Source organism: Crotalus tigris, unplaced genomic scaffold (genome assembly GCF_016545835.1).
Source record: "Crotalus tigris isolate CLP2741 ecotype Arizona unplaced genomic scaffold, ASM1654583v1 scf7180000024369.3102671, whole genome shotgun sequence".
NCBI classification, from domain to species: Eukaryota; Metazoa; Chordata; class Lepidosauria; order Squamata; family Viperidae; genus Crotalus; species Crotalus tigris.
This window is the reverse complement of record NW_024100539.1, coordinates 2,073,504-2,096,935: the sequence shown is the minus strand read 5'-3', so window position 1 is coordinate 2,096,935 and position 23,432 is coordinate 2,073,504. Positions and strand designations below refer to the sequence as shown.

General features: G+C 37.0%; 1 protein-coding gene across 2 annotated transcripts in view; it reads left to right on the top strand.

Moving 5' to 3' along the window:
* Positions 1–23,432, top strand: part of ACVR2A (activin A receptor type 2A) — a 71,814-nt gene that overhangs the window by 35,755 nt on the left and 12,627 nt on the right. The window contains exons 2-7 of one of the 2 annotated variants that reach the window (XM_039327897.1): positions 5,046–5,253; positions 6,245–6,354; positions 8,069–8,223; positions 15,803–15,826; positions 18,623–18,766; positions 22,291–22,434. In XM_039327897.1, coding sequence (XP_039183831.1) covers positions 5,046–5,253; positions 6,245–6,354; positions 8,069–8,223; positions 15,803–15,826; positions 18,623–18,766; positions 22,291–22,434 — 785 coding nt within the window. The remainder of the gene's footprint in view (positions 1–5,045; positions 5,254–6,244; positions 6,355–8,068; positions 8,224–15,802; positions 15,827–18,622; positions 18,767–22,290; positions 22,435–23,432) is intronic. The other variant, XM_039327899.1, reaches the window with a different exon arrangement.

Genomic DNA, 23,432 nt, shown 5'->3' with positions numbered 1-23,432 from the left:
ATCAAGGGGGCGACTAACACCAAACCGTCTGCAGTCCATTGATATCCCTCTTGGGATCTGTTGCAGGTCTTACAGGCCCTTACCTCACCGCCATTTGAGCCCATGAAGACTTGTACACTGTGGCTCTTAAGCATGAAAGTAGCCTTCCTAATAGCCATCACGTCAGCCAGACGCATATCGGAACTGGCAGCTCTCTCTGTCAGAGAGGACCTATGTATTTTTCACAATGACAGGGTGGTCCTTCGATTGGATCCATCATTTGTTCCCAAAGTAAATACCTTGTTCCACAGGTCGCAGGAGGTGATACTGCCAGACTTTTGCCCTCGTCAGTCTCATAGCTTAGAACATCAGTGGCACGCTCTGGACGTACTCAGGGCACTATGCCAGTACATCAAGTGGACTTCTGCCTTTTGCAAGTCAGAGGCACTATTTATCTCCTTTCAACCTTCTTCCATGGGGCAGAAGGTTTCGTCATCAACTACATGCAGGTGGATCAAAGCTTGCATTGCAAGGGCATACCAATCGCACTCCTTATCCGTTCCAAGCCGTATCACCACTCATTCCACCCGGAGCACCACCACATCAGCAGCTTGGGTAACACAGGCATCCATTGGAGAGATCTGTAGGGCGGCGACTTGGTCTTTGCCTTCCCCATTCGTGAGGCACTACAACATAGACAGGTTTGCCTCCGCGGACGCCTCATTTGGCCGGAGGGTACTACAACAAGTACTGTTATCAAGTGGGACACAGCCCCTGACTGTTTTCCCTCCCATAGGAACAGGGCAGCTTTGGTATGTCCCATTCGTGGATTCTCCATCCTAATGCTGGAGAAGGGGCGTTGTCTTACCTGAACACCTTTTCTCAACATGATGATGGAGAATCCACATCCACCCCTTCAGTGTCCATCGGGTCCTGTGTTGGGTAGTAGGAGCCAACACATCAGACTATCGTCTGTTGCTTCGCCTTCATTGTAACTGGGTGGTACTAGCCCAGCAGGAGGCGTGGCAACTTTGTCAGACTTAGTCTATTGGGCAGGAAGATGAAGTAAACCCATTCGTGGATTCTCCATCATCATGCTGAGAAAAGACGTTCAGGTAAGACAACACCTCTTTTAGGTTTTATCCAATGTAGCAGGACTTTCTTTTTGTAAATCCCCAATTTTCTTTCAAATGTACTTAATGTTTTATTTAATTTACATGCTGGTCATGCAATATTTGCACAGTGGAACTAAGAGCTAAACAAAATGATTTATGAAAATGATTTAAATTTTCTTGAAGTAGAATTCAGCATGCTATATTATTTTGCCTGCTTATAAAATCCATTTTGTTTGAAATAGACATTTTAAAAGGCCATGAAGCAGATAACTATTATTTGGGGAAATGCATATAAAAAAACTGGTTTTCTGGGAAAAAAGCAAACAGAAGTAACAAGAAATTGAGAGTTGAAAGTAAAAAACTCAGGGGCAGAAAATCAATATTTGCATATATAATTTACTTGTATGTATACATGATCTATAACAATAAAATATAAACATTGAAGAAAATCATGAATAATTAAGGCACTTAAAAAGCATTTAAAAATAACAAATTGACAGGTTTTTAGCTAGGGATGAAAGTGGGAGAGGGCATTAGGCTATAACCTGTTAAGAAATTTAAAACTACTCATCTGTTATACTAAAAGTAATTTATTTGAAATATATTATGTCATTCTTCAAGGATCTGGAATAAATATGGGCTTTCTTAATTCTATAAAATAAACTACACTTTCAGTTTTTAAAATATAATTGAAATGATGACAAATCTATGCTTTTTTCATTAATCTATATTTCCATCCTTGGAATGACAAAACAAAGAACAATTTCCCCCTTCCCTCGAGGTAGTGGGTAAACATGAAGCAAGATTCATGGAAAATAGATGAGAGAATAGTGTTCATAAAATACAAAAGTAAAAAAAGATGGGATTTAGATACATCCGTGCAGAGATTTTTAATAGTCTTGAGTGATGCTACAGATGTATAATGACCATTTGTTCTGAGTTGCCCTAGCTGAAAAAAGTGATATAGGACCTCAAAGTTCTGGCTGTCCCATTATACCTATGGTCATCTGATCATGATTTGTGCACTTAGCAACAGCTCACATTTAGAAACACCGCATCCATCTTGCAGTCATGTGATAACAATTTGCAACCTTTCCAGCCATCTTCCAACAACCAAAGTCAATGAGGGGAAGCCATCACAAATTGTAATTACATGATGTCTCGCTTAATGACCATGATAACTCGCTTAAAGATTGTGGCAAAAAGGCAATACAATTTGGTGCAGTCGTGTGATGCCTCACTTAACATTCACCTTGCTTAACAATGAATTTTCCTGTCCCAATTTTGGTCATAAGTCAAGGGCAACCTATATCTGCATAGCAAAGAGTTGAATTTCTGGGTGGTTATTACTAAAGGATAATCTAGCTACAGTAGTTCATGTTGTAGAAGCTTGCTTTATATATTGCTGTAAGGTATACTAAATGAAGGTGCCCTTAAAGATGACTTGGGAATTGCACCTAAACAGAGTGTGGCAGGTCCTATTAGATAACAGAGAATATAGGTAATTCTTGACTTATGACCACAATTGAGGCCAACATTTCTGTTGTTAAGTGAGTTTTGCCCCATTTTACGACCTTTCTTGCCACAGTTTTTAAGTGAATCCCTGCAGTTGTTAAGTTAGTAACATGGTTATTAAGTAAATCTCAAGTACTTTGGCCACCTAATGAGAAGGAAGGACTCACTGGAAAAGGGCCTAATGCTGGGAAAGATTGAGGGCAATAGAAGAAAGGGACGACAGAGAATGAGATGGCTGGATGGAGTCACTGAAGCAGTAGGTGTGAATTTAAATGGACTCCAGAAGATGGTAGAGGACAGGAAGACCTGGAGGAACGTTGTCCATGGGGTCGCGATGGGTCGGACACGACTTCGCAATTAACAACAACAACAACAAAGTAAATCTGGTTTCCCTATTGATTTTGCTTGTCAGAAGGTCGCAAAGGTGATCACATGACCCCAGGATACGGCAACTGTCATAAATATCCAGGCGTCTGATTTTGATCACATGACCATGGGGTTGCTGCAACAGTCATAAGTGTGAAAAATGGTCATAAGTCACTTTTTCAGAGCCATTGTAACTTCAAATGATCACTAAATAAACTGTTGTAAGTTGAAATAATATAATAACCTGTAGAAATAATATAACATTGGTTTTGCATGAACTATATTGGCTTCCATTGTTTCTGGACACACTACAAGATAGTGTAGGACTAATACTGTTGAGAAATCTTGTCACTGACACAAATTTTTATTCCTATCTTTTGTTCCCTGTTTAATTAGTAATTGTTTAATTGTTACATTGCCATATTTTGTTTGCTCTTTCTGTTGGAAAAGAGAGAAGAACCTGTGTATATTCATGGATTTACAAGTGTGCTTAAATGTCATACATTTCTAATTTCTTATTTTTATGTTTTTGCCTGGTTGAGCATGTTCCTTTTTTAAAAAAAAAAATCTATTTAAAAATTATTAAGCCATATGGAATTGAGTACCTCAAATCCAATAAATAATACAAATCCACAGCCCATGTTAGTCTATTTTTCCACTTTTGGTTTATTTTGGGAAGGGTTATGCTAAAAATTTAAAAAAAAATTGGAGACTATTAGTTGTTTAAAGTCCATACCAAACCAAAAAGTGGAAATGACTCTTGATATGACTAAGTTCCACTGAAATCTGTGCAAGTTTTCAGAAATTCAGTTTATAAAGTACTTTTCCTTAATTGCAAAAAAATTTAAAAGTATTTGAGTCTTCATATATAAGGACTGTAATATTTTTTTTAAAAAAAAATACATTTAGGATTTGAAATTAGAACTTTTGCTCTTATAGTAACCTAAATATAGATTGTTATCACTTAATTAGGTTATGCCAATAAAATTGCATTATTCCTATTTGCAGCACATCTACTACTGCATTTTGTGGGTTTTATTAAATAGAAAATGAATCACTTGCACCTGTTTAATTTGTGTCCTGTCTTTGCTTCTTCCTCTTGACTATTCCTTCTCTTCTTTTCTCTAGTCTAGCATAATAACAGTATGCCTGCAGTAATTCTATCTGGGTATGAAATACAGTGTGCTAATGACATTTTATGTTAGAAATATGAAGTCTAGTCAAACATGCTTAAATGACTTTCAAATAAAAATATGAATTCAGATAACTCGACAATCAGTATTTATAAGACATTGTCCATACATATGTAAAGGTTATAGGAGAGATTGGCTGTTTGTCCTTCCTACCTGCCTGAAATGAAAGAAAATTGATGGCTAGAAACCTAAATGGAATATCTGAAAGAAATGCGCTTTAATGAAAAATGTAAAGACAGATAGAAGATAGAAACATAGAAAGATTTAATACAGATTATTGGACATAATATCATAGTTTAGATTCAGTATTAAAGAGCTGCCAACCATTTTAAGCTTATGCCTGCATTTATAGATGTTTATTGATTTTATGCTAGAATTTCAGAGGACAAGAAATACAACATACATTTTCTTTTCTGTTTTAGATGGCATGGGGTATTATTAGAATGTCTCAGTATCTTACAGGAAAACTAGGAGGTGATATTTTGTATAAAATCATATTCTTCCATCAAAAAGTAATAACATCCTTTATGGGAAAGAGATTTCACTAGATTGGCAAGTGACAAGTAATTTTTAGAGATAGGATTGTATTTCTTTGTTTCTTAAGAGAGAGATTATTATTATCTTTGCTGTGAGTACCAGAAAACAATGAGTTTTGACATCCGAAAAAATTGCATTACTAAATTAAAAACAGTAAATAAAAGCAACTATTGTTCTGCCCAAAGGAAAAAAAATGCAATGCATGCCAGACTTGAAATGCAAACATAATATTTATGTAGTAAAGATTACAAGACTTTTTAAATATAGCTTTTGTTTTTAGTATTTAATTATTTTTCCAAGGTTATCCAGAATTTAATTCTTAAAAACCAATTCCTTGCAGGTGCCATACTAGGCAGATCAGAGACGCAGGAGTGCATCTTCTACAATGCTAATTGGGAAAATGATAAGACAAATCGTAGTGGCATTGAACTATGCTATGGTGACAAAGATAAAAGAAAACACTGCTTTGCAACATGGAAGAATATTTCTGGATCTATTGAAATTGTGAAAAAGGGTTGCTGGTTGGATGATATTAATTGTTATGACAGGCAAGCAAACACAACTATTTTTATATTTCCTGTTTTGTAAAATGTAATCTGTTTCTAAAGTCTAGAAACTTCATGATGTGTATAAGCATAGACTATTACACAAGATTTATGCAGACTAAGATATCAAACAAATCCTTAAGGTAAGTGACAGAATAATCCTTCATTGTTTGGGGATACTGCCACATTACTTTTTAGATATTTTTATTTTAATACCAGATTTGTTTGTTCATTCTTCTGTGTAGAAATTGGCTAGTTACTTTTATGTATATTTTGTGAGGCTTTGTTGATAAATAATAGCCAAAACTACATTGGAGGATGAGCAGGGTTCCCTCCCCATAATAAGTAAAGATAGGGTAAAGGTCCATTTTTCCAAACCTGCTTTTGATTTGGTAATCAAATTGGAACAGACTAGTGCTGAGCTAATCTGGTGTGGAGAAAACTCTTCAGATCCACCAGTCTGACTGGTGAGATGGTCTCTGCATAATTGCATGAACTGCTGGTTGCAGCTAATGCAGTATTAAGTTTAGGCTAAAATGCTGTTGGAATTCATAATTTAAATTGGGAGTGAGCTGAAACATCAGTAATTTTTCCCTGTCAATTTCCTGCAGACCTTTTCTCAAAGCAAAAAGCAAGAAGCTTACATGTTAGATGGGTAGAAGACTTGTACTGTTATTTTAAGAGATGCCTCAAATTAGCATGATTAGCAACCACTTTATAGGAAGCAATAGGCAGTTTGATGTCTGCTGGTATCATTCTTTTGATGCAACGTGTGTGATTTGTGCTGCTTTTTATGTAGTACCTTCTGTATTGTTCCCTTTCATTATGGAAGCCAAATGAAAGTTTGATGTACTTTTGCACAAAATGGTAATTACTCAGATATTCAAATGTAGATTCCAGATTCTGTATTAATTTACTACTAGCAATTTTGTTGGGTGTTTTCTTTAATATAGTTGTAATATTTTAATATTTAACTGATATTAATCTCTTACAGGACCGACTGTATAGAAAAGAAAGATAGCCCTGAAGTGTTTTTCTGCTGCTGTGAGGGCAACATGTGCAATGAACATTTTTTCTACTTTCCAGAGATGGAGGTCACACAACGTATGTGATATAACTTTTCCTAAAAAGAGTCCTGCAGAGACATTTGTTTAGAATTTAAAACCTCTATTAAATATTAAACTTGCTTGTAGATAACATGTATTTTTCTGTTATCCTCATTGGATGATAATAATTGTAAATGAGGAAATGTAGGAAGGATTCTGGACACAGCAGCCTTGGTTAAATATAATACTAAACAATACGGGTAGCCCTTGACTTACAATCACATTTGGTATCAGAATTTCCATTGAAGGTTGATCTGATCATAAATTAAGGCATCACGTAACTCCACCCAACTTCAGAACTATTTTTACCATAGTTGTTAAAGGAATCACCAGCGTCATTAAACAAATCCCATATTTGTTAAGCGAATGACACAATTGTTCAGTAACTCTGTCTTTTTCAATTGACTTTGCTTGTTGGAAGCCAGAGGTCATGATCATATGACTGCAAGACACTGCAACCATCATAAATGTGAGCTGGTTGCCAAGCACCCAAATAGCAATCATGTGACTGCAGAGGTGGTGTAGGGGTCTTCAGGGATGGATGATAAGTCACTGTTTCCTGAGCTTGTCATAATTTTGAATCTGTCAGGCCCAAACCGAAAGGCCACACAGCGAAATCCAATCAAGTCCAATATATAATTTGTTTACACTGCCAAGTACAGAATCTTGTGAAACTAAAGCTATATCTCTCTTCTCTAATAGATATATCCTGAGAGATTCTAAGGTGTGACTGCTCTGAAGTTCTTACACCCCCACCCTGCCATGTAGTTTGGGAATTTGCAGTCTCTTAATTTGGGCTTCTCTCCGGAATATACTGCCTCCTCACTGGGAAATCTCTGTGTCACCAAGATTCCTCTCTATTGCTTCTCCAGATGCATATTCCCTCACCAAAGTGTCATTAAATGAATGGTTGTAATAAAAGGACTGCCTGTAGTTGGATTAGATTGGGAAAAGCCTTGCTGAATTTTGACCTTATAATATTTCCCTTTTATCCCAACAATAATCTGTATCAGTGGTCCCCAACCTTTGTGGCTTGGTGGGGGGAGAAAGGAATTGGGCTGCGGTGAGGCAGCAAGCGGTGAGGCAGCAAGCGGTGAGGCGCAAGCGGTGAGGCAGCACATATGCGTGCGCATGCAGCCCTTGCGTGAGTGGCGGGCCAGTGCGCATGCTCCAGCCAGCCACTCGTGGCCCAATTCCAAATAAACCAAGGCCTGGTAGTGGGCCACGGCCCGGCGGTTGGGGGACTCCTGATCTATATGGTTGCATCCAAGAAAGACTAGTACTAAATTACAGTAAATACAATTGTCAGGTGCAAAGAAGTGAGAACATTCACTGAGTCCAAAGCACTGATGAGATTATTATTGCTACATATACACAAGAATCTGGTCAACTAAAGGTCAAAGCTAAATTGGTGCTAGATAAGGGACAATGGAATTCCAGGGAGCTGGATTTGAGTCTCTTGTGGCTGCACAATGATTCCAAGCTGATGATATAGTTAACCCTGCCTTCCAGCTCATTGTGCTCCTCTCCTACAACAATAGGCAAAATAATATGATCTTAAATACAAATCTAAAATTTAAACGTTTAAGCTTCAGATGTATCATCATAGATAACTTTTAGTGTATAGATAACTTAAATTTCCTCAGTTTTTAAGAATTGCTTATATTTTCTGTGTTAATATTGAATTATAAAAAAACTTTTTCCCCCTGCAGCTACTTCGAATCCTGTGACAACTAAACCACCTCTGTTTAGTACCTTGCTTTACTCTCTTGGACCTATAATGGGAATAGCAGTGATTGTACTCTTTTCATTTTGGATGTACAGACACCACAAATTAGCATATCCTCCAGTACTTGTACCAACCCAGGTAAGTGGATTATTTTGAATGGAAGTAGATTTGTTTCTTTGTCAGATTTATATCCCATCTTTTTGTTAGCTTTCTCGAATTAATATAGATTTGTTACTTTTGACAGTTGCTATTTGAACTTTTTAAGATTTTTGGAAAACTGTTGGCATATGATCTAAGAGTCTGTAGCTAGAGGAAGAAATTAGTTTCCCTCTTCCACAATTCATCAAAAGATTGTCAGTATCCTACATCAGACATTTTGCAAAAGGCACAGCTTAAAAGTAAATGTTTGTGTATATTCCATAATGGTAATTTTGATAATACCATTTTGTTAGTACTATTAATCATGAGTATTTGTAAAAACACGGTGTATTCAGAGTACGATCTAAAAGAGTTTGAGCAAAAAATCATGATCTGACTAGACATGGAACTTCTAATATATACCTATGAATATAGAGCAGTGGTTCTCAACCTTTCTAATGCCGTGACCCCATAATACAGTTCCCCATGTTGTGGTGACCCCCAAGTGGGTGTGGCCACCAATAAGAGGGAGTAGGACAGCAAGGGAAAAGGGAAAAAAATGGCGGACAGCCTTGTTTGGCGACCCCCGTGAAATGGTCGTTCGACCCCAAATGGGGTCCCGACCCACAGGTTGAGAACCACTGATATAGAGTATAAACCAGATTATCAACATATTTCCAGTAGATACAGTCAGTGATACATATGTTTGATTGTAAGGACATTTCTTCATGCTATAAGCAACCAGTATGTATTTATTTATTTATTTATTTATTTATTTATTTATTTATTTATTTATTTATGAAACTTATATACCGCTTTAAGTGCAAGCACTCTCTAAGCGGTGTACACCAGTAAGCAATGTATATGTATATTTACATTGCCCCCAACAATCTGGGTCCTCATTTTACCTACCTCGGAAGGATGGAAGGCTGAGTCAATCTTGAGCCGGTGAGATTTGAACCGCTGACCTGCTGAACAGTCAGCTAAAGTGGCCTGCAGTACTGCACTCTAACTGCTGCGCCACCTTCAGTAGCTGAAAAAAATCCCTTAAAAATCAGCAAAGGCTCATTTTATGAAATTGAAAAAGCTGATTCATTCAGTATAATTTGAATTATTTATAAACAGATTTATATCATCTTTAGAAAGAATATCCAAAGTAATTTGTAATAAAAGATCAATACAATTTAAAAAAGGAAAAGCAAAGTAAAACTGATATATCAGTCTAGTGAAATCAAGTCTCAAATAAATTCACCTGAGGATGACATTGTTTAGATTAAGACATTTTCAGTTTATTTAAATGCCCTTTAAAAATCCTGATTCCTTCTACTTGCCCAATATTATTTTAAGTTGCCATTTTGATGTCAGATATGCACTTCCTCATTTTTCTAAATTGTGGCATTAACTCTTCTATCATCATCCCACTCTCAGACTTGTTAAATGAATTGCCATCTCTCCTCCAAGCAGCTTCCCACAAACACATTTCTAATGTTGTGAATCCTTTTATCCAACAAACTCCACATAAGAAAAACATTTTCATGGTAGAACTGTTTTAAGAATTATTTTTATAGTAGATTATATAGTTTTATTACACATTTATTGTCAACCTTAATTCTGCATGCTTACTTGGTGTATTTGAACTAATTTGGTTATGATCATTGTCCTCTTCACAAACAAGTAGCATTGGTTAATATATTATTAATATTTAGAAAGTATATATAGAATTTAAAACAGGTGGATTTGCATAGCAGTATCTGGTTAGCTCCTCAGAAAATGGTACCGTTATGCTGAAGTTTGCAAGATATGCATTGAAAAGCAGTATCTTCCAAATTAAAAGTGTAATTATTGCAGTGCTTAATAACTTTTTTATTGCCAAATTAGATGAATTCAGTACTTCTTGATCATCCGTTTGTATTTGGAGCAGTTAGCACAGTTACTCAGCTTCTATTTAATTTTACACCTATATTTTGAATACCATATTTTATTAGCCATATTCCCACAAATGCAAATCCTTTACTTCGCTGATTTTTTGTGTATTTTTGTGTCAGATGTTCCTGACATCAAGAAGTTGATAAGCACTGGAAATAATTTCTTTTCACTTTCAATGAGATCATACATGCTGAGCTGCTAAGCACTACCTTGTGTTTTACTGTACAATAAGGCTATGAAATGCCTTTGAAAGGGGACGATAATTCCTCTTCAAATTATCAAAACCAGTGCATCAGAAACTGCTCCTGCCCAATGTAGCCTGGTGTAACTATTTCACTTTGCAAATTGGCAGGCATATGTGAATAAAGCTTGATGGGAGCAGCTTTCAAAGCAGCCAGGCATACCTGCAAAAAGATGTGGTCGCTTATGATTCAAAGGCCTTTGTATGCTAAATTCTGTTTCTGAAAGAATTTCAGCAGGCTTTGCTGTCAGGACAGTTTATTATATGGTCAACACTGTTTCAGTTATTTCTGTGATCCAATTACCAATAAGAATCATTAGAATAAAATTGACATTTTAATCCAGATGTTTGCACATGTGAAGTAAAGCAGGATTTCTTTCTCTCATTTTGCATATTTTTCCTCCTCTACCTTCATAAAGCTGAAGATTTCTGATTTTGCATAGTATTAACATAAAGGATTAAGGAAACTCCTCATTCTGAGTGACCTGCTGTCTGTCTGGTTGGACCTTTAAATATTCTTTTATTTGGGAGGAGGAGATTCAAGAGAAGAGAATATCCGAAGTTTCTTTGTTATTTATTAGCATCTTGGAAGAATAGAAACTACAGTAGTCAGATTGACAGGGAATGTTTATCATATGAGCGATGATTTTTCCCAATCCATCCCCATAATTTTTGCTCAATGAGGCACACATGATTGGGAAATAATTTTGTATCTGTTCCAGTTGTCTTTATTTTTGCTTGCTTTGAGTCTGTATTTTTGCTTGCTGTGAATTTTAAACACAAGTCTCTGCCTTGTGCAGAAAGAACAATTTAAATTTTTCTTTCATGCTTTTATTAAAATAAAAAATCTTTCTTGATGACTACCTTGTTGGTTTAAAGGGAAAATCTGGAGCCATTTATTTTAGAGGAAGGGAAGGGAAATGTTCTGTTTAGCCCATCCCAATTCCTGATAAATGGGAAAGGTCCCTGTTCTAGAAAAAGTGGTGGCAGCAGTAGAATTACTTGCCTGAGTAGTTTTCATCTGGGAAAGAAGTACACTTAGAACTCAGAGGGTTGGGTTGTGAGAGTGGAATCACAGACTGGAATGAATGCTGATGATAGAAACCTTTCCTCGTGTTTTCTTTTTGCAGTTGGTTTTTAGTGGATTTTATATTAGTTTATAAAACATCTCCCTCAATTTATCAGTAATTTACATTTTGCATATTTTAATAATGCCTTCACTTTTAAAAAATTAAAAAAATTGAGATGTTTCATCAGTGTTAAAATAAATGTTAGTTAAATGTTAATTTATATACGGATATTTCCAAATGGAAGCAGCTGATCAAAAAGAAGGAAGAGTGATATTTCTAAAATTAATTAGCTACCAAAAATATTGAAAAGTAAACTATGTTTAGCAAGTTTAATGGTTAAATGAAGTAAGATTTGGATGAAGGTAGTGTCTGCCTGCCTTTTGTTTCATAGTTATGCTTTGTAGTTTGTAGGTTAGATGATTCAACACTGCCCTCTTGTGTAATGTACCGACTTATATTTTGTGCACAGAATATAACCAATATCTTAACTAAATTACATTTCCCTGCATCTTCTAACTACCGTATATTCCGGCGTATAAGACGACTGGGCGTATAAGACGACCCCCAACTTTTCCAGTTAAAATATAGAGTTTGGGCTATACTCGCCGTATAAGACTACCCCTCTTTCAACGCACACCAAATAAAAATTAAAAAACATCAGATTTGATTTCAATATGGTAATTTTAATTCAAATGCTTATGGCATAAAGGTACTTAGCAGGAAAACTGTCACTTATAAACATAAGGCTGTTTGTCATCAAACATGTAAACATAAAACAGTGCAAGTGATTAAACTTTTCCTAATTCACTCTAAAGCTGAAAGGAAGGATAAGACAATAAACCCATGGGAGCTGCCATGCTATTTGTTTTCTAAGCTGTCAACCAAACTGGAACTGATGATGATAGGAGGAAGATAACAAACAATAGAGAGAGCAAGTGCCGGGCAAGTCCCTGGCGAGTCAGCAACGCCCATCATAACTGCAAGCTATTTTTATAGGTTTTGCTGGCATGATACTTTCCCTTTAAAAGCCTTTAAAATCATCCTGTTCATCATCTGATATCATAAAAATATCAATGACATCTTGTGATACATTTGCAAGGCAGTCATCGTATGGATCGAATTCCGTATCAGATGGTGTGGTCTCAGCTTCGGCTTCCTCTTCATCTTGCCACAAGTAGTCGTCCTCCATACCATCTAATGAATTTGATATGCCACACTTCTTGAAAGACTTGATTATTGTTTCTGCATCAATATCATTCCAGGCTTTTATGACAAACTTGCACAAAACATCCAATTGTGGAGCACGCATGTTTCCTCCTTTTGTGAATGACTTTTCGCCACTAACCATCCATTCATTCCACTGTTCTCGAATGCGATCTTTAAATGGCTTGTTTAGGCATACATCCAGTGGCTGTACTAACGATGTTAATCCTGCAGGAATAACTGCCACATCTGTGTTTAGTCTTGCAAGCTTTTGCTTGGTGCTGGGAGTTAAATGAGCCCTGAACATATCCCACACCAGTAGACTACGTTTTTGAATAAGTCCACCTGGTCGCCTGCTCCATACATTATCAAGCCATAGCTTTACCCCTTCTTCATCCATCCAGCCTTTTTCATTCACATGTACAAAACAACCAACAGGGAACTTGAGTTTTGGCATTGTTTTTCTTTTAAAAATAATCATTGGTCTCAGTTTGGCACCATCAGCTGTGCATGCTAGTACCACTGTAAAACTGGACTTCTCATGTCCTGTTGTTTTAATTAAAATTGTTTTTTCACCTTTCTGATGGACAGTTTTATTTCCAACCATATCAAAATTCATTGGAGTTTCATCCATATTTCCAATACTACTTAATGCATAGCCATGTTTAATGCGCTGTTGTATTATGTATTGATGGAAACTAATTACTTTGCTATCAAGATCTGCAGGTAATTTTTGTGCAATTTTCGTCTTTTGCCTCAGTACCATATTATGCCTTTCCAAGAATCTAGTACACCAGGATGCAGTGGCCTTAAATCTGTTGCTGTGATCTGGGTTAGATTTGGCCCACTGAAGTGCAAACAAACGTATTTTATTTCGTGTCACTACATAACCGTTTTGGCGATGCTCATTCACCATGTCTGCTACATGTTTTTCAAGTTCTGGCCAATGTGGGGTGCCTCTTCTTAATGCACACTTACCCCTTGGCATACTCTTTAATGCTTTTTCATTTGCCTTCCAGTCCCGAACCATCTTTTCTGTTACTCCATATTGTCTTGCAGCAGCGCAGTTATTATGTTCCATGGCAAAGTTTACAACTTTAAGTTTGAAACTGGCTTCATATTTCCTTCTTCTTGCTGGTGGAGCCATGATAGGGTCTTGACTATTGGACATTTGTATACTGTACTGTATGTATTGGTGCTGTACTGTATGAACTGGTACAGATACTGGTGCTGTACTGTATGTACCCAGTATACAACAACCAGCCAATCACAGCAAGCGATGAACCTTAGCTGGTTGTTGTATACAAAGCCTGCTTGGATTGGGTGGATCAGCTCTCCCTGCCTGCCCAACCCTTCCTGTCATCTTATAGGCCAGGGGTAGGCAACCTTGGCTCTTTTATGACTCATGGACTTCAACTTCCAGAATTCCTGAGCCAGCTATGCTGGCTCAGGAATTCTGGGAGTTGAAGTCCATGAGTCATAAAAGAGCCAAGGTTGCCTACTCCTGTATAGGCCCTAGGGAAAAAATGGACAAGCTAATTCCATGAGGGAGGGGGAAAGGGAGCACAGTTTCTGAGTTCTCATTGGCCACCTGTAAGTCCAAATGAGTAGCTCAGGGTGTGTGCGTGCACATGTAGGCATGCGTGTGACTCCCTGGGTCCCTTCCATTGCCCTCCCCCCAGTAGCAAGCTTTGGCTTGGAGCAAACAGGCTGCACACAGGGATCTCCTCCTCTCAGTCTTCCACCCTGCGAATACTCCACAGCCTCTCCAAGCTGAGTGAGCAGAAAGCCTGCCTGTTTTCAAAGGCTCTGCCTTGTCAATCGCACACACACCTTGATGAAAATTGCCCTGCCTGCAAAAGGACTTCTCAGCAGTTTTTTAAAGCAACACTACCAAGAATGAAATTGGAGACAGCCAGAATGTTTAGGGAAGAAGGAAAGGAAGCAGTTAATAAGCTAAGTAAGAAAGGCATTCGCCCTTCGAAAACTTGCATTTCCATAAATGTGATAAGTTGCCCCCTTTTCAGGTAATGGGGGGGGGAGTAAATGCTTTCCTTTTAATTTGTTATTAAAACTCAGTGCACTACAGTACTTATAGATGGGAGCCAGATTGACCAGCCAGGATCTGTCATAAATAACACCACAAATGCACCATGCAAGTTTATTTAGGCAGGGGGGGGAGAAACTGCTTGCATAAGCTCGGGCAAAAGGATTGTGTAGCTGTTTTCTGTCCCCACTCCATTCCTGCTTCTTAACTCCGAGAGGAATTTAGCTGACACCCCTCCCCTTCCAGACCCATAAGCTCCGCCTCCCCCAAGCTACTCTCACCGGCAGTGAGAGGTAAACGCTGAAAAGCTTGCATGAAGAAGCACTGAAAAGTGCCTCGAATGGACGCAGATGCTTAGGTTTGTTTTCATTATATAAAAAAACCACCCTACAATTCTTTTCCCCCCTTCCCCATTACATGGGCCATCCCTTTCTACTTCCTTTGAATGAATTAATCAGGGGATGGCCACTACCAATCCGCAGTTCTGGAGGGGTGGGCAAGGAATTGGGATGCAAAAGGGAGGGAAGAAGAGAGGAGACGGTTTGCAATGTAGCATTATAGAATGGGGATTAAACCTCCAGGAAATCTTACCGTCACAACAGCCAGATAATGCCTATCGTACTCTCAGAGATATCTTTAGTTGATCGGCTGGTTTTAATAATAACCCTAGGACTCTTTTTGAGTGAGAGAGAGGGGGGGGGGAAGAGAAAACTTGCTGAGTAATATTTTTCCGGCGTATAAGACGACCCCCCACTTTTGCGAAGATTTTAAGTGTTTAGAAAGTCGTCTTATACGCCGGAATATACGGTAGTTACATCATACTTATGGATCAGTTTTTGAAAACTTCAATACTATGTTGAGATTTGGTAACAAAATGTTAATGTGTCAAATAAGTCAATTACATTATTGCTGTCTTTTATTGTCAATAAAGAGGATCAATGCAGTACACATTTGAGAATTTAATGCATTCTGAATTTTATCTATAACTTTTAGTTACTGACAACTCTCACTTTTTCTAAAATGCACTTATATCTGCTTTGTATTATATGAAATAATTCCCTTTTGCCTGTGTGTGTCTTTTTTTTTTACAAGCATGCCTTTCATATAATGATAGAGGTAAGATGCACTGTTTTATTTGTAGTCATACATTTGTGGAGTCACAAATTACCTTTAGGAGTAACATTTGGAAAAACATGTGTATTTGTATCCAAAAATATTGGATTCTTCATTTGTTGAATTTTCTACAGTGTAACATGTCAGTATAGCAGTATAGCAAACATTGTGATATTGCATTATACAGTGCCTAGGATATTCATATGATACTGGATTTCATATAAACAAATTGACATAAAAAACTTCATAGCCATCATGGGATATCTGCTAAGATGAAGAATCTGCATATGCAAGAGAAAATGTTTTTTACATTTTGTTTTGGAAATTTGAATGGTGTTTCAAAATCAGTATTCTCCTTCTCAAAATATAATGCATTTGTAAGATTCAGAGAGTTACTTCAGGCATATTTAAGAACCTGAGAATATCAGGGGATATTAATAGCAAACCTGCATGCTCTATCAGTTTATTTCTGAGAGTTTCCTTAAAATCAGAAGTGATAGACATGGTAGAGTTCATTTTAGGAACCAGATCGTGAAGACCCACTACGTACATGGAGTTCATCAAGCAGTGTTCATTTAGTATTTTCTCTGTTGCTTTGTTAAATACATATTTTCTACTAATATTTCACATTACTTTTTGGAATGGTGGGATTAAGTTGGCATATGCAAGATTATAGATCAGTGATGGCGAACCTTTTAGAGACCGAGTGCCCAAAAACTGGCCCCGCCCCGCTCCACCCCCCTGCCTGCCCCTGCTCTGCCCCCCATCCCCCGCCCCGCCTGCCCACAGGACTACTCACCACCTCCAGGGCCCACCGCAGATCGCCCTGGCAGCCCAGCAGTGCTATGGTGGCCACACCCTCTGTCCATGCCCTGCAGCATCAACTGCATGATAGGGTGTGAAAGCAGAGTCTTGTCTACGCTGCCTGGCTGCCATGTCCTTGGCTGCGCTGCTCCGTGTGGGCCACACTCAAGGGCGAGTCTCCTTCAGGGGGGCTGCTGGAGAGGAGGGGGTGGTGGGGGGAGGCAAGGCTGGGGCAATGGCACGTGTGCTCACAAAGAGGGCTCCGAGTGCCGCCTCTGGCACCCATGCCATAGGTTCGCCACCACTGTTATAGATAATCCTTGTTTAGCTATTTAGTGAGCGTTCTCAGTTATAACTATGATGAAAAAATAACTTTGTATCCAATCCTCACATAACCGTTGCAGATATGTAAAGCAAAAGAAAATTGGAGTTAAAATTTGATGTTTGACATAGCAACTGCTTCATTTAGTGACTGGGACACCAGGGTAATTGGTACAGAAGGCTGTAAGTTGCCTGGCAGTAGCCATCTTGTGCCACACAAGCCAGCCATGAACCTGGCAGGAGCCAGCCCTGCTGTGCTATTCCTGCCAGTTTGCTTGCTACCTAGTTGCCTGAGACTTTCTAAACACCCATGATATTCACTTAACAATGGAAATTCCAGCCCCAATTACCATTGTTAATCAAGGGCTACTTGTATAAGCAATACTGTAGCATGCTTAGGAGAAAAAGACAAAAGGAGGCAAAGTTTGATTAGATAGCTTGTACAAAAGCAAAGGAAAAGAAAAGTGGCACTCTTCCAGTGAATATGAGAAGCAACATATAATCTTATCCCTTGCTTATGGTTGAGAATTAATGAAAATACACACTTTTTGAGCCCTTTCCTGTGTATGGTAAAGATGAATCTTCGTAATATTTTAATTATGTTGCATGACGGATCCACATAGATTAAAAAGTGATTCCTTTGTTGTAAACTTTATTATCATTTCATTATAAAACTATTTACCACTTCTTTTGATCTGTTCTCCCAATCCATCTATTGTTACACCACAGCATATGTATAAAATTTCTCGGTAAGAAAGATTTCTCATTGTATTTTCAAGCAAGAAATATAGAACTATGTATCTTTAGAATAATTTATTTGTTACAAAGGGAAACATATCGTTCTGTAATTATATCTAATTAGTGTATAGTCAGTTTATATCATACCCTGACACATGCAACTTATAACTGAGGCCAGTTCATCATAGTTCATTTCATGTATACCAAAACATTGATTCTTTTTACATCATACAGGTCACTTAGTATTGATGAAAGTAGAATAAGTAGTGAGGACCAGGTAATACAACCACACATAAGTATCTTTGAGGTCCCAATCAGCATTGCCATAATAGATGACTTTAAACCTTTCTTATAATGCTTATAATAAATGCTAATAAAGATAAGTAGTTCTTAACTACAAAAATTGATTTCCCCATCTTTCAAGTGATATTTGGTCAGTAACTGGGTTGATAAAGTAGGACTGGATCCTCAAGAATTCTGTATATGAGCAGGAAATAACCACAGGCTGCATGAAGCATATAGATTTCCTATACAAGAATTATAATTCCATTAAAAATAGAACATTTAATAACCCTTTTTACAATTTCTTCATTTAGGTATTTTTCATAAAATTTTAGTAGAAATATGTTGCAGAAACTGTTTTTTATTGACCATATGTAGATACTAAAGATATTGGATCAGTTTAAAGAAATTTTATTCCTTCCATATTTTGTTTGCATGCGTTTGTTTGGAATCATATAAATTTAAGTGTTAGATTTACTCATTTTTGCTGAGAAAAAGTTGAAAATTAATAAAAAAATTGTGAAACATTAACACTTTTGTTTGCATTCTTGTAAGATTTGTTGATGTAATTTGCTTCCTAAATTGTTGTCTTCAAATTGGTGAATGAGATTATACTAAAAAAAATGAACGTTTGTTGACTGTTATTATTTTTAGGACCCTGGACCACCACCTCCATCACCATTGATGGGCCTAAAGCCATTGCAATTACTAGAGATCAGAGCTAGAGGAAGGTTTGGCTGTGTCTGGAAAGCTCAGTTGTTAAATGAATACGTTGCTGTGAAAATATTCCCCGTGCAGGTATGTATACAAACAACAAAATATTGTACTATAAAAGACAGATTTTTTAAAATGTTTTTTTTTTACAAAATACTGTTATAAAAAGAAAATCAGGTGATATCTCAAAATATGTCTAAATGTCATATGATTGCTTAATAAAACACTCCAGTGGTTTTGAGACCAAGTAAAATGTGAAAGGAAATAAAGGATATCTTATAATGATCCAGTGAGACATCCTGATGGATGAAGAAATAATTCCATCTGTAATAACAGGCTTGGGATTTAAATACTGATTAAAAAAAATCAGAGGGAATCCTATTTTCTCAAAATATGTTCAAATCAAATAATTTATTTACAAACTCAGACCAATAAAAAATCGTCCTCACGTACTATTCTATTTAGTGATTGTTTGAAATTATAATGGTGCTGAAAAATAACTTTTATGAGCCAGTTACAACTTTTGCAATCTTTCTGAGTCTCATGATTGCCATTGCAGCCAGTACACATTGTCCTGTGCCTGACCTGTGATTGTTTTTTTCCCCTTTCTTTCTCCCCTTGTGGAGCAGAGAGGTTGTGAAGAGAGGAATTGTAAATAAGCTGTTGTTCTTCTACATCAGGGCTTTTCAACCTTTTCACCCATTGTACCACTTTTAGGATATGTCAATATCCAAGTACCACCAGTCACCTAGCAAGGTGTCAAAAACTTGATGATCCCCCCCAAAAGGAAAAAAGTGATAAAGTACAGGTAGTCCTCAACTTACAATAGTTCACTTAGTGACTGTTCGAAGTTACAGTGGCACTGAAAAAAGTGCCCCCCAAGCCACAGCCGAGCAAGACACCTGCCTGCCCACCCGGCCGCACTCTTCCTCCTGTCCGAGGTTTTCATTGTTGTGAGCATTTCTGTTGAGGATTGGCAATGGAGGTGGGGTGGGGGGGTGTTTGGTTTTTATTCCCCCCGTCTGCTGGGTGGTTGCAGCAGGTTTTGGTCACTTGACATGACCCTGGGACACTGTGACCGTCATAAATATGAATCAGTTGTCAAGCATCTGAATGTAAATCACAAGAATCTGGAGATGCTGCAACATTCCAGCTGATTGGTGCTTCTTCAGGGCTCAGCAGAAGCACCAGGATCAGTGCTGCTTTCCAGCTGGAGCCTGGTGCTGATCCTGGTGCTTCCGCTGAGCCCTGACAGCCCTGCAGCTCCAGCCGCCTCTCGGTCAGGCTTGTGCAGTGCTGCCACTAGTTCAGCTCATTCCCCTCCCCGCTATCACTTTTCTAGGATGGTCATGTACCACCTGCCAGGTGCCAATGTACCACAGGTGGTACCTGTACCACATCTCCAAAGCAATATTATGGCACCAGCAGCAGGAAAGGGTCAGGCAAAAGAGAGATTGCCTACAGAAATTGCTCACTTTTTTCTTCAACACCCCCCCCCCTCCTTGCAGAACAGGGGGATTGGAGACAAAGGGATTTCAGTAGAGCAACCTGTTTACTTCTGTGAGTCCCAGCCTCAGGTTGCTATATGATCACATTGCTTTTAATATGTATAAGACAGTAAACAAGCATTGAGCATTCCAGAGGGCAGGAGAGAGGTTAGGAGGCAAAAGGAAGCCAAGGGTATAAAACCAAGTAGTTACTTGTCTCTCTCTAGCCAGAAAGCACAGTCATGGTCATGTGCTTTCCCATTTAGCAACCGCTTCACTTAGTGGTATTACTGGTCCTAATCGTGTGCTTTCCCATTTAGCAACCGCTTCACTTAGTAATAGTCCTAATCGCTAAATGGGGATTATCTATAAGCTACATTCCAGAAATTTAACCTGCACCATACCATAATAAAAAGCTTTTTCTATATCCTGTAGAGAGACTGCTGCCAGTTCAGGTTTATTTTACTGTGTTTCTAAAATACAATGCACATACGAATCTTATCCAAACCTCGACACTCTTTTGAAAAATCAGTATGAATTATTAAAATAGTATAACTTTCAGCCTCAGGTCTAAAGTTGTCAGTTTTTTTGTATCAATATTTAACATAGAATTTTTGGAGTGAGAAAAACATAGTGATAGCTTACCTATTTCAGTATAACTGTTACATAAGCCTTTTGAAAACAGGAAGGAAAAAGCTTGCTTAATATGCCTCAATCAGTATAGCAGCAAAAAAAAAAGCCTTCATATAATATCATTCTATATTAAAATAATACAAGCCAATGATCTTCTCTGTGGTCATTGGTTTAATGTTATTTATTTCTAAGTTAATGGTGCTATCAAATCACCAATTTGATTTTGGAGATCTCTTTCCTGTGCAAAATATCTTTGATTTATTCATCAGAAGTCATTCAATTAATGCTACAAACTTTGAATGAAGGAATAGTATATTTTTGCTGTTATTTCAATCTTAATGTCTGCTAGTCTAACCGAGTTTTTTACTTTGTTCTCAGTTCTGTTATATATAATTCCAAAAGGCTCTTCAGATAAGGTTTTCCAGTTAGCCTGGGGATCCTAGATTAATATGGCTTGTTTGAATGCTGTCACCAGAGGGTTTTTTTTTTTTTTTAATTAAAAGTTTTATAAATTTTACAAAAAAGGAAAAATAATACAAAACAAGAGACAACATATACAGAAAAATAAAACTAAACAATACATATATTAAAAAAAAAAAACCCCATCCCCCAACCCTCACAAAAAAAAAAAACCCTCCCTTCCCCCCCCCCTGAGCTTCCCAGAGCAGAATATAGGCTTAAAAAATAAAAATAAAAATTAAATTAAAAACTTTATATTTATATATGTAAAATAAAAATTAAATTAAAAACTTTATATTTATATATGTAAAAGGGGATTGTCACCAGAGGGTTTTATTATGTTTTGTACTTGGGGTTTTATTCCTGTCAGCCATCCAGAGTAACTGTGAGTTGGGCGACCATATAAATGTTCTTATTAGTAAACACAATACAATGCAGAACTAAATAATTATAATCCTTATTTAAACACACTGTAATTTATGTTTATGAATTATATACCAACTATTTACCAGCAGCCTAAAAAACATTCTAGAACCTGGGGGAAAATAACCAGATAAAGAAGAAGAAAACTGCTGATTTAATTCTGTCTTACTGTCTAATGAACTTCATTGAATTGTTAACCTCACTTCATTGTCTATATTTATCTGAAGAAGCAAACCAGAAAAAAATCTTTATCTTTAGGCCAGAGAACTCCAGAGAACTTGCTTGGCAAATATTATTAATTGTTGATCTAAGAGATTTATCTAAACCTATCTAGCCTCAATTTAATAATCTGTTTGACAAAATTTCTAAAGATTTGTGTACAGTTTAGAAATTGCTAGAAGCAAGAGTTCTCTCTTAATGTGAATTTGTCAAACTAAACCAAGACACGTGTATTCCCCATCTTTTTTTTTTTTGCCCATCACCCCATACATTTGGGCAAATTTCAGGCATAGCATATCAGATATGATTTTGTTATTTGAAATATTTTTGAATATATAGATATTTATTATTTTTTAAAATTTATTAATCTGGTTCTTTTTGTTCCAGGATAAAGAATCATGGCAAAATGAATATGAAATATATAGCTTGCCAGGAATGAAGCATGAAAATATATTACAGTTCATTGGTGCTGAAAAACGAGGCACTAGTATTGATGTTGATTTGTGGCTAATAACAGCGTTTCATGAAAAGGTGATGGTCTTAATTGTGATAGCTCATGTGATAATGGTTAGAAGTTTTCATTGTGTACAGATATATTTTCCAAGCAAATTTTGAGGCAAATGTTTAAGCTTGTGAACTTTAGTAGAGTCATTTTTAAGATCAATGTTAAATTTTAAAGGGGAAGAATTCAACACAAAAGAGTGATTTCAGACCATTTTTCAGAGTGGGGGTGGGAGTGATTTGGCTCCCAGAGGCCTTCCTCTTCCAAGTCCACCTGTAAAACTTTCTTTTGGGGGGAGGGAGGTAAATCAAGAGACAGAAATAATTGCCATTGTCTCTTATGATAGCACAGCACTAGATAACTGTAGTCCCAAAGTCCTCAATCATTGTTTAAAAGGATGCCCACTGAATTATTTCTACCTGGGTAATGATAATGTTACTTTGAATTCTTTTTTAATTGATATTGGAGTTATGTGAAACCTATTCCTGTATTTTCATTCTTCTCCTCCAAGCTCAGATTGCAAAAAGATTTCAATAAATTTTGGATATTCTAGATTCTAGAATAGCAAATGGGATATTCTTTCCAAGTGTGTGTTTTCTCTATTTAGGCTGTGTACCAATGTATATTCCTAGTTCTAAAATTTTGGTTAAATATGTCAGTGGCTAGAGAAGCAAATTCCTACACAAAATTTTTCATAATGTAATAAGTAGGAAATTTAGTCTAGGATAGGCACAGGATAATTGTGTATATCACAATTGGAAATTTTTACAGTTTTGTAATCTAGTTCACTTAAATCACAATTATTATACACAATATGTGATCATATATTTATAATATTGGGGGGAAATGTTTCCCCCCCCCCGAGATACAATCCAGTCAAAATGAAAATTAACAAGTAAGAATTAAACAGAGTTAACATTTACAAAGAAAGAACATATTTACTATAATAATGAAAATAATAAAATTATAAAAGCCTAAATTTACACATGTAATTTTATTGATGTGATGTAAAGTGGATCAGCCCTAC